Source organism: Chelmon rostratus, chromosome 18 (genome assembly GCF_017976325.1).
Source record: "Chelmon rostratus isolate fCheRos1 chromosome 18, fCheRos1.pri, whole genome shotgun sequence".
In the NCBI taxonomy this organism is placed as follows: domain Eukaryota; kingdom Metazoa; phylum Chordata; class Actinopteri; order Chaetodontiformes; family Chaetodontidae; genus Chelmon; species Chelmon rostratus.
Genome location: NC_055675.1, coordinates 13,878,546 through 13,896,351, shown reverse-complemented (window position 1 = coordinate 13,896,351; position 17,806 = coordinate 13,878,546). Strand labels below are relative to the sequence as shown.

General features: G+C 42.1%; 1 protein-coding gene across 5 annotated transcripts in view; it reads left to right on the top strand.

Annotated features, from left to right (window-relative positions):
- adgb (androglobin) overlaps positions 1–16,826 on the top strand; it is a 38,999-nt gene extending 22,173 nt beyond the window's left edge. For 4 of the 5 annotated variants that reach the window (XM_041958619.1, XM_041958617.1, XM_041958618.1 and 1 more), the window contains exons 20-35: positions 625–786; positions 1,166–1,304; positions 1,639–1,758; positions 3,875–3,968; positions 4,695–4,826; positions 5,122–5,275; positions 5,554–5,741; positions 6,551–6,717; positions 8,137–8,300; positions 9,631–9,742; positions 12,030–12,187; positions 13,201–13,356; positions 13,555–13,627; positions 13,745–13,847; positions 15,717–15,900; positions 16,082–16,826. In XM_041958619.1, coding sequence (XP_041814553.1) covers positions 625–786; positions 1,166–1,304; positions 1,639–1,758; positions 3,875–3,968; positions 4,695–4,826; positions 5,122–5,275; positions 5,554–5,741; positions 6,551–6,717; positions 8,137–8,300; positions 9,631–9,742; positions 12,030–12,187; positions 13,201–13,356; positions 13,555–13,627; positions 13,745–13,847; positions 15,717–15,900; positions 16,082–16,210 — 2,235 coding nt within the window. In that variant the 3' untranslated portion in view covers positions 16,211–16,826. Of the gene's footprint in view, positions 1–624; positions 787–1,165; positions 1,305–1,638; positions 1,759–3,874; positions 3,969–4,694; positions 4,827–5,121; positions 5,276–5,553; positions 5,742–6,550; positions 6,718–8,136; positions 8,301–9,630; positions 9,743–12,029; positions 12,188–13,200; positions 13,357–13,554; positions 13,628–13,744; positions 13,848–15,716; positions 15,901–16,081 lie in introns of those variants that run through there. The other variant, XR_006007664.1, reaches the window with a different exon arrangement.
- Positions 16,827–17,806: the final 980 nt, after the last annotated feature.

Below are 17,806 nucleotides of genomic sequence, written 5' to 3'. Positions count from 1 at the left end.
CTCATACAAAAAGAGAGAGGGGCGTGCAGTGAGTGAGGAATACATTGGTGACTAACCAAATGAACTAGAAACCACTCAGAGCATAAATACCTCTACAAAGGCTGCACACTTCTCTAATTATTTTCTTTAAAAGAAAATATGTTGATATTTTTGAGCTGCGTATCTGTTGGAACAAAGGGATCTCTGAACAACAAGTGTCTGTTGGAGCAGAATAGAAAACAGATACAACCTGAATCACAACAATATAACAAGTTCAGAGCAAAGCTGGTTAAGCACAAAAACAGACAGGAGAAGACTGGCCTTGTTGCACTGTCCTTGCTGTAGCATTTTTGAATCTGATTTATTCCAGCTTCAATTTAGAGAATCACATCACTTTGTAAGGTGCACCACTAATTTTCTGCTTTCCTACTTTATGCCCGATGCTTGTGCTGCTAAATCATTTTCCAAAAACATTTCTCATGTGCTTCCAGCGGAGTTTATATACTCATAACAGTCCTACTTCACCAAAAATGCACTGGTGTTATGGCCGTTCTGCTTGCCTCTTCTATTTAAGTTGCTTTCCATTTAATTTGCCCCAGTAAACAAAATTTAAATGCTTCACTGCTGCTTTCCTGTTTAAAACAGGAAAGTGCCTGTTTCACTGAGCAGGCCTCGTCCATCTTGAGGGCCCTGTCCCGAGTGGTGTCCTCCTTTAGCGATGAGCAGGACCAGCCAGCAGCCAGAAGAGTATTAGAAGAGGCTCACTGCCCACGAAACACCAACACCACCCTGGGAAAACACCACAAGGTAGCTTGTTTACGTATGGTCTAATGGTGGTGCACAGTTGTTATGTACTCACAGTGAATAGCTCATTTTGTTTTCAAATGACTCTGATGCAAACTGATGCAAACTAACAATGTACTAAACTAATACTCATGCTTACAAAGCTGCCCCAAATCTTTTGATTCACACAATATGCCTGTAGAGCTTGAAAGTCCATTATTATGAGTGTTTATATATTTTGATTGCTGGAAATTGGCCGTGGTAGAAGAACGATAATACACACTGACCTATGCAGTTATTTAAAAATTGAAATAAAAGAATGATGCGCAGTCTTGCCTACTTGATGCTTGATGCTTACTGTGTATTTGTGTGTGTGTGTGTGTGCGCGTGTTTGTGTGTGTAGGTGTTTAACAATGCAGTTTACCACATGCTGTATGAGGCGCTGGGCAGGAAGCTGACAGCAGAGGAGCGGTTTGCTATACTGGCCCTCACGACTGACCCTTCACTCTTGGTCGCTGACCATAAAGAACATTCCCCTACACGTAAGTGCCATTTGTGTGCTTGTCAGTTCTGTAAATGTACATGTGTTTGTGAGTATATGCCTAAAACCTCTCACAATGAGTATTGCAGCTTTAAAATTAAATTGTGTCTTAGCACTAAATCTTCATTCCCCCTTTACAGCGTATAAAATTACTAAAATCAGTGGATTAAAACACTATATTACACCTACTATACTCTACTCAAATGATTTCTGACAAGAAAATATGAAGTTATTTCGTATTATTGTTTTAAAAATCTATCAGTCATTATACCATATGGAACAATTTCCTTATAGTTCAGTGTTCAATATTAACTTGCAATGTTGTGCTGTTACAGAACCTCCAGAAAGCTGGAAAGACAGAGAGCCAACTGACACGGAGGTCATGGCAGTCACCATTCTGCAGGCTGGATTCAAAGGGCACTTGGTCCGAGAGATCTTTAATGCATCAAAACCAGGTAAAACACATCCACACACGCATCCATACAAAATGTATGCATTTAAGTATAAAGAGCAGGTGTATCTAATAAACTTTGAATCATTTGAGTAGTTGCAAATACTAACTTTTATTTAGACAGTTTTAATTTCTGCTTTAACTGGGATGGCTAAAGCTGAAAAATCAGGGGCGAAATAAACAGCTTAAACAATAAAATACTATGTTTCCTCTGTGTTTTATTATTTAGTGTCCAAACACACACACACGAATACAAAACACCTTCTGCTTCTTACATTCACTGTTTGATTTAGGCCGATGGCATATATTGAGCCTCTGAGCAGAGGCACAAATATGTATTGATGAGACTGCCACTCTTACTAATACACCCTGACAGATGAGGGGTGGCCACAGAGGGGATACGCACACATGTAGGAAACGCGCACATGCACACAACATTCCTGCATCAACGGCCAAACCTCTCAGTATTGACAACAAGTGACGGATGGGGAGGAGAAGAAATGGAAACACTCGACAGCTTGTAAGAAAAAATGAGAGATTAAAGATAGAGACAGAGCTGAGCCTCTTTCTGAGGAAAGTAAGGATTTATCCACACACAGACACACAAACACACGTAGATGATGCTTTTTCATTTGAATCATTTTTATCTGTCATCATTGCTTCGAAATAATGTTTTCTTTTTGCTTCATGTACAGTTTCAATGTCAGATATGGTTTTGTGCAGGTTGTACAAAATTTTCCCCAACCTATTAAATTATTTTTAAAATCTGATTTTCTCCAGAGGTAGTGGTAATCATCTTACTTTGCAACAGTTAAGAGGAAACACTGGAGGTGACACATTGCCTAGACATTTTCGACTTGTTGCCAAAACCTGAAGCTAACTGTGTTCTCCAGGCACAGAACATGACCCTGTCTACCTCTGAATAACTTGCACATACGGGATTTGCACAGCCTCATTAATGCAGTGTTTGCATAAAGATGTGCAAATCAATGGGATTGTGCCTAATTTGAATGTCTTGAAAATATGGTTTGAGCATGCCAAACATCCAAAATATCCACATCATTATAGAGCCCATCTGCCAGCAATGCTAAAAAATATTGCTGATGGTTATGTGCCATTAGCAAGAGCACACACACACACAGACACACACACAGACACACACAGGCTGAACAGCTTGACTTCTATCAAATAGGCCTGTCATGGTTAAGTTCTCTCAAATTTTATTCATTAGCCAGTCAAAGCACAAAGTGCAGCTTTCAGAGTGCCACTTACAGTAATGGCAAAACACCAATCACATTTTAAAACACTGCCTGTCTAACTCTACTTTGAAAAGCGGTTAATTTAAAGAAAAGTAAAAGCTGGCCTTTTCTTATTTTAGTCAGCCAGATTGCCCAGCACATCTGTTTATACCACAGACTACCTCAAACAACTTGCTGCTCACCCCACATTTCTGCACTCTCCTTTTTTCTCCTCGCCCCTCTCCACTTTCTGTTCTCCTCCTAGTCTTTCCTGTCTGCCTCTTCTTTTGTCTGTCTGTTGCCTCTCTTTGGTTCTAAAGATGATAGGAGGTCTTCATCTCTCAATAAGCAGCCTTGGCCTGCCATAATGGCTGCATCAATTTGGAAAATTGGCCATTTGAAAAGGGAGAGCCGAGCACCAGGGAGGGAGGATGTGAGGACACCTCTGCCACATGTCAGAAGTGAAAACATCTCTCACGCAGCTGTCTCTTTGGAGCATTTTTCTCGCTTGTATGCACAAACGCACACTTACTGACACGCGTACTCATGAACACATGGTTCTACATCTTTTATCAAAGGCTGTGTTCTGTCAGAGCGGTCACCTGTCTGGTGAGATGAGTGTGAATTTTAATGTCAAGGTGTGAATAAACTCCTATCACCTCTCACTGAATGAGACAAAAATGCATTTAGCAATTTCCGTTTCCTTCCCTGAACTAGGTCAGCTACAATATTTTTTTCATGTGTTTGACAGCAACATGAATTGTCTTTCATCTTTAATGGTGGCTACTTTTCTGTGTGTGTGTGTGTGTGTGTGTGTGTGTGTGTGTGTGTGTGTGTGTGTGTGTGTGTGTGTGTGTGTGCTTGTGTGCTCATGTTATTCAGGCACGAAGGAGAACCTCAGTGCATCTAAGATCCTTTTAGACATGTGGCCGAAGGTTGAATCAGATGCAGAAAAACATGCTGCCCTCTTGCTACGGTAAAGGAAGGATAAAAATGCACAACCAGAATGACTCTGAATGCTAATAATTAGTGTGTACACAATGTGTGAATTGTACACGCGAAACACCTCACACCTTGTTAACCCGGCAGGTATTCATTCACATGAATGTGATTGTCTGAGAGAATATCAGGGCTCCTACTACAGTCCTGTGCCAATGCTATGCATGTTGTATGGCATGCGTTTAGCCTCTCTGCTGCACCGCATGCCCAGAATCTGCTCCCTCTCCTGGTTGTGGCGGCCTGTGGTGGCCAGGCAGGGAGCACTTTCCACATTGTGTTCCATCTTTTCCCAGTGGTACCATCTGCTGTTTATCCTCTCCTCGTTCCAATCGGCTAGCAGCGTCTGCCGAATGACCCGCTGCCTGGGGAACTATGTGTGTGTGTGTGAGCGTTGAGAGCTTGCTCAGTGTGTGTACGGAGGGTGGAGTCGGGGTGTTGTGAGCCTTTGAGCATGTGTTTTTCTGAACTGACAGAAACATCCACTTCAGTCAAAGTTCACACCGAGGGGTGCATCTGCTTTCCTCCAGTCCTAGTCTCTTTTCTTTCTTCGGCAGAGTTATGTTTCTCCAACAAGTTTGTGTAAATTATTTATATGTATTATTTATATTTATAGATTTTGTCAAGGCATATGTTATCATATACATGGGTTTTAAAAATTTATTTGAAATTGGAAGTTATAAATGCGCTCTGCCCTTCTGCACAGGTATATCATTGACCACTCTGAGAGGAAAGCAGAGCTCTACCCCTGTCAGCAGGATGAATGGACCAGAACAACCTTCACTGATTACTCTGTCCCTCTTCCAGACACAGCCAACTCCTGGGTCTTGGTCTTTAGGTAAGAGATTGTTGTAGCTTAAAGGTTATGCTTGTCACTGAAAGAGAATTTCCAGCCTGGCTTTCAAAATCTGGGTGAATCCAGGTGTAAATGACTGATCTACCCTCAGCAAATGTCATAATATTGCCTCTGAGCATTACACTCACTTCTCCTTCCGGCCAGTAAAGCTGCTATTGGGAAATGTAGATGTTTCTCTAACATTGCTTTTCAGAATTTCAACAAGAACTGTCAAGGATTTGGCCAGACCTTGGAATTTGATATCATGGTGTTTTCTTAATTTTGGTTGTTCGTAAAGAGAGGTGTTCATGGTACCAGAGGAGATGCTGCTGGTACCAAAGGTCTACTCCCCGATCCCTAATTGTCTCCTGCACGTCATAAATAATGACACCGGAGAGGAGCTGGACATGGTCTTCAACAAACCAGCAACCCTTGTCTATCAACCCAACAAGGTCTGTCGATGCAAAACATCCTTGGACTTCAAATCTTCATGTACTTGTCATTTTTTCCTACTACCATGATAAATTGCTTCACTTTAGGAATATTTCTTGCCTGCCTTAATCGAAAACTGGGAACAAATTTGTTGTTGTCTGCTCAGCCCAGTTGTGACTGGCTGGTGTTATGATGTTTGGAACATTTCTAGTTTTATACATGAAGCAAATCCTGAAAGAGAGAACAGTAAATAAGAATTGTTGTACTCTGTCTTCAATTTCTCTATCTCTTTTTCTAGCTCGGTTATACCTTCGTAGCAGAGGCTGTCACACCTGAATTGCTCCCTGCTGGTGCCAAGTGGAGGATGCGCCTGATTGGTTCAAGGGAACTCCTTCCAAAACTGTCCCGTGAGACTTCACTCAGCACATTCTCAGTAAAGGAATTCCGGGATTACTACATTCCCAGTGACAAAAACGTCATATGTCGGTAAGATTATTATGAAGTATATATTTCATTGAAAGGTTAGGTAGGTTTTACCTTGTGAGGCAGCTGGATTTGTGAGATCATGAGATCACATGAGTTCATGCGAGCCGAGAATCCGTCTTGCCAGGCTTCAAGTTATGCACCTGTGGCTGAACCACAGTGCTTTGGACCAATCAGCATTCTGTTAGGAACTTCTGGCAGCCATAGGTTGGCGAGGTTTAGTCGACAGCAAGAGAAGCTACAGCTCCTAAAGAGGTTAGCTTAGAGAGAGCATTTCTTCACTGAAAGAACAGCAACGATCAGCCTTTTCAAGACGGAAAAGATGCTTTCGCTCTTCTCTCGACTGGCTTCGGCATCAGTTTCACTCTCCTACTATTTGATATGGTTTGTTGATCTGACTGGTTGAAATAAGCCGGTGATAGACGGTGATAGACAGATGCTTCGTCCAATCAGCTGCCAAGTATTTTTTGAACATGCTAACCCTTTTCCAAAAAGATCCATGGATGACTTCCCAGATGGTTCTGTGTAACAAACCATCCGGCACGTCAGGTGAAAGATTTATGCTGATTAATCTTAATTCTTCAGTGTTTAGGATGTGTCATGAAAATAAATGCTTTCCAATAACTCTCACTCGTCACTTACTTGCAATACACTGTAATATATGAGATGTTTGATGACTAGAAACAAGGTGTGACAGTAGTTAAAAGAGCACATAAACACAATAGATAACCTCTTGTGGAAGCTTTTGAAACAACATTAAGGATACTCTGAGACCCTACTGGTACCCACAATCATTTGAAACTTTTCCACAGTCACTCTTTGCAGGTGACAGCAGACGTCCTGGCAACCATTCAGTTTCAGACTTCCAAGCCAGATGCATTGATCCGTCTGTCCATTCTGGACCAGGAGAAGGAGGTTGCCGGCAACACAGGGAAGGGCCATGTGGTAATTCCTGCGTTCTACTTCCTGGCCAACAAAGGTGAGCAGTCATTTGGTTTAGTAATTCAAGTAAGTGATGAATTAAGGGCTCCTGTGTGCAGCTATTCCCCTGACGGTGGTGATTGACTGTATGAGAGGGAGGGGTGAGGGTGTGCAGTCAATTGATGAAGTGGGATTCAGACCACAACATTGCAAGTGGATTTTTTTTTAAATTATTTTTACAGCATGTTTGCAGTCCTCATTGACCTTTGACCATTTGCTCTTTATTTCACAGAAACCACCCAGTCACCCATCTTGGCCTATATTTGGGCCAAGGGCTGAATAAAAAATGCTGAAAAGTGTAATAACTACTAAGATACTAAAATGAGCTATAACTTACCAAGTTGAGCCACCTTAAAGAACTGACTTGGTATGTTTAAGTTCAAATGAACTGTGAAACTGGTGTTGTAATACAGTTTTAGACATTACTTCTTGAAACATAAATCTATCTTGCAATTTGTTTTCTGTTACTCTTAAGTACACTAATGTACCTGGTGGTCATAACCCTCCCCCAAACGCCAGATAGCTTGACGATGGGTGTAGCATTAAGAGTTGTGTAACTTGTCACTAGTGAGTGGGATTAGCGTTTGGGCAAAGGAACGTGAAGGATAGTGTTTTTGAAGAGAGCGGCAGTATGTAAGATGTGGATAAGTTGATTTTACAGACTCTTGGATGGAGACTCAACATGGTTGATTTGCTTTTTTCTTGTGGAATGGTCACAAAATGTGTTCAGCCTCATAAAAAAAGTCCTCTTAAAAGGCAAAATGTTAATTCTGTCTATCAAGTGTATTTCCTGTATTGTCATGAAAGACTTACTGATTGCTTCCATTTGTACATTAGCGAAGGAATGGTAGCAGTAAAAACTGCTGCAACTGTGTTCAGATTATCCACAGTTACAGGAACCATTATGCCATTTTGTTTGATAGACAGTAAGTATACAGACAGGAAATGCAGGGACAGAGAGAAAGAAGTATGGCATGCAACAAATATCCCTGGGCTAGAATAGAAACAGAGATGATACGGTTACATGGTTGGGGTCTCTCAGCTACCAGACATCCTGCGAACAAAATCCAATCGTATTAGGGTGGAGGCAAAAATCCTGTCTTAAAACCTGGGCATATAAACCAAAACTATCTGCATGAATACCACTAATGGTTAGAGAGAAAATATTTTACTTTACTTTTGGGTTAACTGACCTTTAAAGTAATATTGAATTGACTTTTTGCTATGCTAGCCTGATCAACAGTAAAATAGAGACAGTAGAGGCACTACACACAAGAGCTCTTCAAAAACCTGCCTCTCAAACCCTTTAGTCGGCTTTTCAGTCGATGTTTCCATCAGTTGGAAAAGGAGAGCTTGCTGACCACGCTTGTCTTTTCACTGATATGGCCTAAGTTCAATATCTCTCTTTCTTTTACAGCCCCCAGTTGCACTTATGAGAAGAACCAGCACCAGAAGGGATCCCCCACCCAGGACAAGGGAGTCAGGGTTGTAGACCCCCCTCAGCAAAGGAACAGGGAGGACGACACAGCTGCTCAATCAGACTCCTTGTCTGACCAGTCCCAGCCTCCCACAGAGTCTATGGTATCACTGACAACTGCCTGCGTGGTATCCGCTGTTGCTCAAACACTTAACTGATCTCACTTGCACACGTACAAGCATGCATCTCACTTTCCCTCCCTGTCTTTCTCACCCACTTGCTTGCTGCCTGTGTTGATATCAATTTTTCACTGCCAGATACACATAACGCCTTACTTGCAGGCTTACACACACACACAAACTTACACACACCCACACACACATTCTCATGCAGACAAAATTTGCGAGAGGAGAGCAGCAGAAACTGGAGGGGTGGTTTTGTTGTTACTGTCTGACTTATCAGTGCTTGTCAGGGAGCAGTGATTTGTGTGTGATTTATGAGTCACTTGATTGTCTGAAGACCCCCTATCTAACAGACCTGTTGCCATAGTTTGCTGATTGCCAAAGTATATAGTACCGCTCAGTATGCATACCATCACACACTCACATACTCACAAAAACACACCAATTGAATAGTGTGCGCAAGTCCATGAAACCAAGAAAATAAACTGAGCTTTATTTGTTTTGCTCAACCAACCATTTAATGGTCCCTCAGAAATAAATACAATTAATTTGACATTTACACCACTGGATTAAGCCTTTAAACAACAAATTAAAGCTTTTGTAATACACCTATCAACCAGTTTGTTTTGGTCACAGCGTGCATGTGTTGCAAATACAGTGTAGTGACATTAACAGTAATGAGACAGATCATGGTAGATCCCACAGATCAGATCAGCAGCAAACCAGAATAAACAGCTCTTGATCAGGACTAAGACCATTGATCACGACTTAGAGCAAAGGGTCAATGATTAAAGTGCTGCTTTTCACCGCAGGGACACACACCAGACATATTGATGCTCAGTAATGGAGCATTAACGGTAAAAGCTCCTGTAGTGTAGTCTGTTTGGGACTTAAACACACATGCAAGCACATAAAAAAACAAACATGCTGGTGTCACCGTGGCTTTCTGTTTATAGAGACATACAGTGGTGTTATAGGACGTCATAACGTCAGACTAAATAAAATGGCTTGGGATTTTGTTGAAATTCTGTCTTTTCTCTTCAGTGTGATGGTTGTGGGAGTTGCCACCCCTGATATAATCTTGGCTAAAATACCCTCTGCCTCCTCTCTCCCTTTGTGCCAAACATGTGCTTCTGTCAAAGAGGGCAGGGATCTTTAAGATCTACATCTCTCTGAATCACCAGCACTAATACAGTTTACACCTCATGCCTCATGCATTATGCTGTATATGTCTTTTTCTGTCATCTATCATGTCGTGTTTAAACTGTGATGTGGGTGTTGGACACTGACTTTGCTTGCCTGTGTTTCACAGGGTCATAAGTATGTGGTGCAGGCAGAGGTGCTTCATAGGAGCTGGGATTTGGATGAATCTCAGCTGGCTTTTGTCCATATGCTCAGAGAATTGGAGAGGAATGAAATGAGAGGTACATACTTAAGACAATCACATACACCACATCAAACAGCCAGCCACACTGAGTCGCCAATGGGGAAGAAAGTCACTGGATTTTGCTCCCCCTGAAAACATAAAAATGTGTTGAAATAATTTGGTTAAGTAACATGAATCTTGATCTGAACATCCAAATAAAACTCTAAATACGCATCATGAATTGCCCAGATATCCCCAAAAATCCCTATTGTGGGTCGTGAGGCATTTGTATTTTTATTGTTGTCTTCATAAGTTTCCAGCATTTGAGCTTTGGTTTCTGAATGGATTTTCTAATACGGCCGTCATGTTTGTTTTTGCACAGCTTATTTTAGTGAAATGTGGCAGATACTCAGTAGGAAGTGTCAGGGGCCAAGGCGGACGCTGTTTGTTCTTTGCTTCCGCTAGCCAGGAGCCTGTTAATCACAAGCCTAATGAATACAGCTGCTTTTGCAGATCGCAGAGTGTGATTTCTTGTGCCCACTGGCTGTTGGCTGAGGCAGTAATCCTGTCCTCTGCCACCAACTCTGCTTGCCTGCCTTTAATCATGCTGCACAAATTGAATCGATTGGAAAATCAGGGCTTTGAAATTTGCAGGAGCTTCTTAAAAAAATTTTAGGGGATGAATTAATTGCTGCACGGCTGGATTTGATGCGAAAGAGGTGCTGCATGGGTGGCAATTTGCATGATTGCCTGAAGAGGCAGGCCAGCCTGCTGTCATTGAATTCTCATTCTCTTCCCTCTGTTGCTCCTGACAATAGTCCCCGTATTTACCCATTCAGTTTGCATGGCATGAAATCTGAGGATGATATCTGTGTGTGTGTGTGTGTGTGTGTGTGTGTGAGAGAGAGTGAGAGAGTGTACGTGTGTGTCTTTGTGTGGGAGGCATTACCAAATAAGCAAGATATCCAGATATCAGATGTATTTTGACTTTGGAGGAAGACAAACCTCTATTTATATATTTAATACAGTAATGGTCATTTTTTAGATGAACAGTCGGAGGATTTTGTGCGCCTTAGATATGCTGCGTGTTCATCTGGTCATTTGCATGTGTGTTACGTTCATAGATACGCGTGAGCATGTTAAGTTTTTTTTTTTTCATTTGCTTGGGTTTGTCCACGTGTGTTAGTGTAGGCCGATGTCCACACAAACCTCCTGTGGTTTTCCAATAAGCTCATGAAAGTGGGTCAATGGGAAGTCAAATGAAGTTGGCTCTTGCCCCCTGGTGCCCTGGGAAATATCTCGGGAGGAAAGTGAATTAATTTCACCCAGTTAGACTCTGTCTCAGTGGTGAGGCTCTGCCCTTGATCATGCTCCCTACATGCTACATGGGTACACACGCACTACATGCCACGCCAAGCTTTGAAGCCTCTTGAACAAGCTGTTTAACAAGCTGCAGTCAAAATACTGTGCTGCGCATGTTTAATGCATGCACATTTACACATCTCTGCTTTAAAGCCCACTGTTAAAGAAGTAGCTGTTGCATGCAGCTGTGGCAGTGGTTTTCATTCTCCCTCACCAGCCAACCTCCTCAGATTTTCTTTACAGCGCCACTAAACAGAACACATTTTTAGAATCTAAACAACAGTGCGTTTAATGTTTCTTTTTAAGACATTCTGTTGAAGTTTGGTCTGCTGAGAATCAGTTTTCAGTGTGCATATCAGCCTGACATTACACCAGCACAGATTGATATTTTGATCCAATTTGAACACTGAATTTCAGTATGACATGAGATAAATGTAACTCAATGAGCATGCACCAAAGATGTTCAGGCAGAATGGCAGGGTGTCAGCTGAGTGATGGATTATTATGCCTCGCTATATCAGAGAAGTGAGACTCATAGTTAATGCCTCAAATAAGGTGGAGAAAATGTGTGCATTTTAGCTGTGAAGTGCAACAGTGCCATCTAGCACACACTTGACTGCACAACACATGCAGGGTTTGCCATGCTCCCACCTCAGATGAGCTTTAAATGCGTTGAGTAGAATGTGAACCGCTCAGATTTATTCGGAAGATGAATGGACATGCTATGTGTTGACAAAGGAAGTTTTCTAGCCTTTCACATGACAATTAAATTGATTAAAACATGTCCAAAGTTTGGCAAAGAAATATTCATTTTGCACAAATATAGGGCATGTTTGCACACTCCTTAAATCCACTATCAGGTATCTGTTTGATAGTTACCCACTTAAAATGTCAAATGCTGTGTGCTTGTCATTTTGTCAAGACTCTGTAGATGGTGATTTAAAAAAAAGTGAATACACCTAATCTCTGTTTACATAATGTAGTATTCAAGCTTGAGGACTTCAAGCGTTCGCCCACTGCTGACACACCGAGCCATGATGGGCACAAATCTGACGCACCCAAAGCCAACCGCAAAGGCGAAGGTGACAGGGAGAAAGGGAAGCCAGCTGCCACCTCCAAGTCTGGCTCCAGGCAGGAAACGGTAAGGCTTCACCACAACTCTGTGACAGACAACAACACTGTCAACTGCAAATTAGGACCAGTATTATGTATATATAGTTCATATCTATAAAATTAAAGGTGGTGTCATTAGCTTGGAAATGATATTAGAATGAACAAGTTTTTGTAATGAGCAAAATGCACTCGAGCGAAAGGTCATGCACTGCTTTTTTAACCTTTATTTAAGTACATATTTTCTCCATAGGTATCTCATATTAAGACAAGGTGCAGTGGTACTTGTCATTTGAAACTTAGTAAAAATTAGCCAGTAGTATTGACCTTTATGAGAGGAGGGTGCGAAGGCACTTCAGTGGAGTACACACTTTGCTCCTCTTCACAGATTCCCATCCAAATCACATATAACGAGATTGTTCTTGAACTCGGCCCTTGCGTCCCTTTCATCACATTTTCAGTTTGTTCTGTCAGGCAGGTCAGCATTTACATACTTGGCTGCCTCCGCCCACTCTGAAATGCAGACCAAGAAAGATATCAATCAAATCCCACAGCTGCCAGGATGACCTGCAGGAATTTGCACAGTGTGAGACACTTGTGTTACCACACACGATAATCTCGTGGTCTATAATTCTCAGTATAATGGTATTAGTTTGGTAGTCATAAACGCAGCTGCTGGATAAATATCTGATCACATAATAAGTGCCTTTTATTCTCTACCGCGCCACATGCCGAACCCTAAATACATTTGAAAGGCAGATTTCCAGAATGCTGCCCCCCCTCCCCAGTAGAAAAGATAAATAAATACATTTCCATTTTTAATATATTTTTTTGGCATTGAAGATGATGAGAAAAATGATCTGTTGTTTACAATAAACTCAAGACATCTGAACAGGACATATAATCCAGCCGGCTGGCTGTGTACCAGACTGTCTGAGTTGCTGATAGAAAGAGACATAATGTATTGTGGTACGGTGACCTTCAGCTGGGATGTTTGTCTGCATGACTATGTGTGTGTGTGTGTGTGTGTGTATGTTTGTGCAGAGACTTGACTCGACTAAGCCAAACTGGACGCTGCGTGTGGTCAGCGACAAGTGCAAAACAAGGAGCATCGAGGTGAAGAAGGACACAGAGAGAATGGACCAGATTAAAGCCATTGAAAAAGCCTGGGAAATGGCTGAACCAGGCCGCTGTGCCAAGGTAACCCAGAAGTTGTGTATAGAATGAGTATTCAATGTAATTATCTATTGAAGTGTTTCCAACATGGACGATTATGCAGAAGATGTGTTTTAATGCTATTTTGAGCTTGACTTTTTTAGTTTTAGTTTAGTTGAAATAGGCCTCTGCTATACTCAACATACTCACATTCACTACAGACATGATGTTGTCACCTTCTAGGCTTTACAGTCTCGTCTCAAGTTTCTTAAACAAGCTGAACATCAAGCAAGTGATGAAACGACGACAGATCTTGGTACCGTACTCCACACACACACACACACATACACACAGACTTACGTTCGGTCACTTTCTGTTTCCATTACTTGTCACACTCAGTTTAATAATCAGGCCTTTTCCTACTCTCGTACAGCTGCTTCTGGATCTGATCTCGGCACCTCTCTCAGTCCAGCTAATCAAAAGCTGACTGATACGTCTTGCTCCTGTCCCCCCATGGACTACACTCCCTTCATCAGGTGCTCCACCGCTCTCACACACTCATTCTCTCTTTCCATCTCTTTCTCTGCTCACTTTTCGTGCTTTTTTCGAAGATTAGAGCAGGCCACAGCCGTCACACCATCATGTGCTCACATAATCATATAGTCTCATAACTATACATTGCAGAATCATCTGTTTCAGTCTGTTGCGGCTGCTCGCGTAGCTCTCCGTTAACAGACGGCGGTACAGCCTGTTCCAACAGACAAATTCATATCCGTGCTCAGAGGGCAGAGATTGAGAAAATTGCACAAACTACCAAGACAGACTCGTTGTCTCTCTTGTGTTCTTCCAACAGCGAAGTCCTGTTTGTGTACGGTCCAGTTGCCTAATGTAGCTGTTGGATCGCTCTGCTTTTCTAGCTATGTGAGCCTGAATCCTGCCTTAGCTGCAAGCTTGTTTTGTTTTTACATTCAGATTATAAAAAAAAAATTTACTGAAAAAAATTGAAACTTTTAATGTATTAACAGTATCTTTTTTTTTGCTTGCTGATGACTTTAGTGAATATATAATAATGATATGGTGGGTCCATAAAGAATTTGGTGTACATCACCTATTGCATGTTGCTGCAGAAATCAAGCGTTTGTTGTCTTGAAACTTAGTGATTCTTTTTTTTTTTTTTTTTTTTTTTACAAGTGAAGTGCACACATACACAAACATACACACAAAGTGTTTCAGTCCGCTGTGTGGCTACTTGCTGTTGGAGTACTTTGTGTACTCCAACAGCATCAGTCTTCTGAAGGGAGGAGTCTCCCTCCATGGTTCACCTCAGTCTCCCATGACTCTCCCTCACACCAACTTCTGCTCCCCTCCCTCCATCTCTCCCTCTGTCCGTCCCTCTCCATGATAAATGAGATGATATTTGGGTCTGTTAATTAGAGAGCTATTTCAGGACCCCAATGAGCTTGTCGCTCCAATGAGATGTGCCCGCTCCCCCTTCACTTCTGTATCCTCCCCTGCTGTGGGTGTGTTCGTTTTGTGTGTCTGTGCGTGTGCCCGCACGTGTGTCCGTGTCCAGCTGCTACTGGCTGCTGACGCTGTGACCTGTGATCCGAGCCGAGGGAGAGATCCTGAGGAGTTGTCTATTAGGAGATTGGTCTGCAACACACCTCTTTCTCACAATGGTGCACCACAGGGCACATCATAGATTCACACTCATGCACACGCACACACAGTGGAAGATGCTGTATAGGGCAGTGTTCATTAACCAAATGAACTCCATCATCGCCTTTCCTCTTCATTAAGGTCAGCTTATAGGACATAGGCAGCCATATTTAGCACTTAAAGTCTCCCTTTGAATTCCCTGTGTGTGTGTGTGTGTGTGTGTGTGTGTGTGTGTGTGTGTGTGACTCAGAGGGCTGTTCCCTGTCATTTCTCATTCTCAAACAACCCCCCCCCCTCACACACACACACAAATAAACATCATTTAAATTATACAATCAATTCTTAAGAGAAATACCCAAAAACAGTGGTTATAGCCCCAACCAATCAGACTTCTTAGATAGAAATCTGGATGTGCGACTTGGGTCATGAGATAAGGTATGGGACTGTGTGACTGTCATTTCCTCAGCCTATCTCTGCATTTTGATTTGTCCCGCCCGTGTCAACATTTGTCCCATCTCACAAAATAGCCTGTGAGATGTGGTAGAATTTAATATTTACTCAAGTTTGAGCTGACAATATTATGTTTAATAACATACATACTCCCTTCAGAAGGACCCAGAGAAAGTCTTTCGCTATGCATTCACTATGAATAAACTATCCAGCATTAACATTCTGGTTGCAGACAATATTGAAAAGGTGTAAAAGGTACGTATACATATTGCATCGGTCATTGTGTACGTCTGTAGACGCCACAAGGATTTTCCAGTGCTGATGGACTCCCATATTGAGGAGCTCCAGCAGAAGGAGCGTTTCGAGAAGATCCAGACCTACCGGTTAGTCCGAGACAATGTGCTGGAGCACCAGAAACAGCAGGAGCTCACCAGGAATGAGCTAAAGAGGTGCCAACTGGAGATGTATGAGAGCATGCAGGTCAGTCAAGGCAGAGAAAGAACTGTGTGATGTTTAAAAATGAAGATGTAGACATTGACAATTATCAGTTTTGACTATCAAAGTGAAAGAGAGTGAGACAGATGTGTTGTCACCTGCCTTTCCCTCTGGTTAGACACCATTCTGCGACTTCTCTCCCTTTGCCTCTCCGTCTCGTCTCCAGGCAGCCTTGTGGCAGCGCTGCAAGAAGTTTCTCGATGCTTGCGAGGCGTTTAGTAGCCGTCAGATGGCGGCCGTGAAAAAGGAACAAGAAGAGAAACAAGCACTGGAGGAGGCCCAGCAGGCAGTTTGAGAAAAAAACAACCCCCACCTCTGCTGCCAGCCAGCAGCGTGCCAAGAGTGCTGGCGAGAAGAAATGATGGTTGTTGGCACTAAGTTCCTGTCTCCATTTCCTCAGCAGACACCTCTCAACAAGTCTGTGGGAACACCGAAGAATCTTTAATCACAACATTGTTGCTTTTACCGGATGATATGATACCTGACTGAAAGATTGTTGCTGCACCTGATACCGAGCTGATAGTGCTATTGTCTCTTAAGACTCCAAAAAGATAGTTTGTTAATGTGTTATATTGTATTTTGTATTGAAACATATTCCTTTAGCACATGTCTGTATCCTTCATCTTTCATCTGTAACCTGTATTAACAGAACTACTGTTCACCTGCAAGAGCAATCTTTGTAGTTGTCGTTCTTTGTCCTTTGGAATATATCAAATATAATACATTTCAAGTGACAAAATGTCTGTTTCTGGCTGTGTGCACGCATTTAAAATCACTTCCTCTTTCATTGCACTGAGAATGTCAAGCCATCTCACTTGCAGTGTGTCGTTTTGACTTTTCGATGCTCAGCGTGCCTGATTATGTTCCTCAAATCTTTTGTTTTCTTGAAGGTCACTGTATTGACTGTATGCCTCAAGGCATGCTGGATGCAGCCAACCTCCCACAAGCTGAGTGGTCCTGATTGATCGGTTAATTGATAAGAGTCTTGCTAATAGAAGCCCACGGGAGTCCATTCCTGTGAGACCAAGACAAAGTGTTGTATATGGAAAATGCAACACAGGTAGGTGGCAGATCTTTATGGCAACATGGCAGCAATCAATAATCCCCAAGGTTGAAGTGAATACGTTTCAAAAAAGATGGATGATGGTTAGGTTCCTAATATGCATAAAACTGTTTATCAATCTGGTGTTTCTTTGTAAAATGAACTTGATATGGTGAAGTAAGTGCCATTTATCTTAGCTTAGTATTTGTAGTGCATGGAGTAGGTCTCCATCCCACAGAGAGAGTCAGCTGATCGGCTGAGAAATGAGAAGCTAAATTGGAAATGAAAGGGAAGAGGGTGCCATCTAGTGGCTGTGGACGTTAATACATTTTCATCACCATGCCTGCACTGTGCCATGCAACCATTATGAATCATTCAATTTTGTGCTGCTGCATGAGGGAAATGATCATTATGCTGTGTGTGTGTGTACGTGTTGGAGTGTGTGGATGTGCGTGTATGTACAACGTAGCAGAATTATTTGTGCCTGATTGTATGCAAGTCATCCTGCAGTAATCTGCTCCTGCTCTGAAGCCTTTTGTACTCTGCTGCTGACAGTTTGTTTATTAAATCTTTGTTGGAAATGATTCTCTTTCGTTAAGATACTGGACCCAAATTAGGAATAAACCACATCTGAATAAGACCTTATAAGAAGGCTGTAGACAAACTGTAACAGTAATTTATGTGTGAGAATATCTGCACACAATCTTTCCTGTAAATCTGTCCACCTGCGCTCTGCACACACACATCTTCATGTCTGCGTTGCTCAGTGTTTTTTCCTGCTCATAAACTGCTTCGTTATGTGTGCACTGCATTTTGTGTGTCTCTTCAGTGCGTCAGGCCTCATCTAGC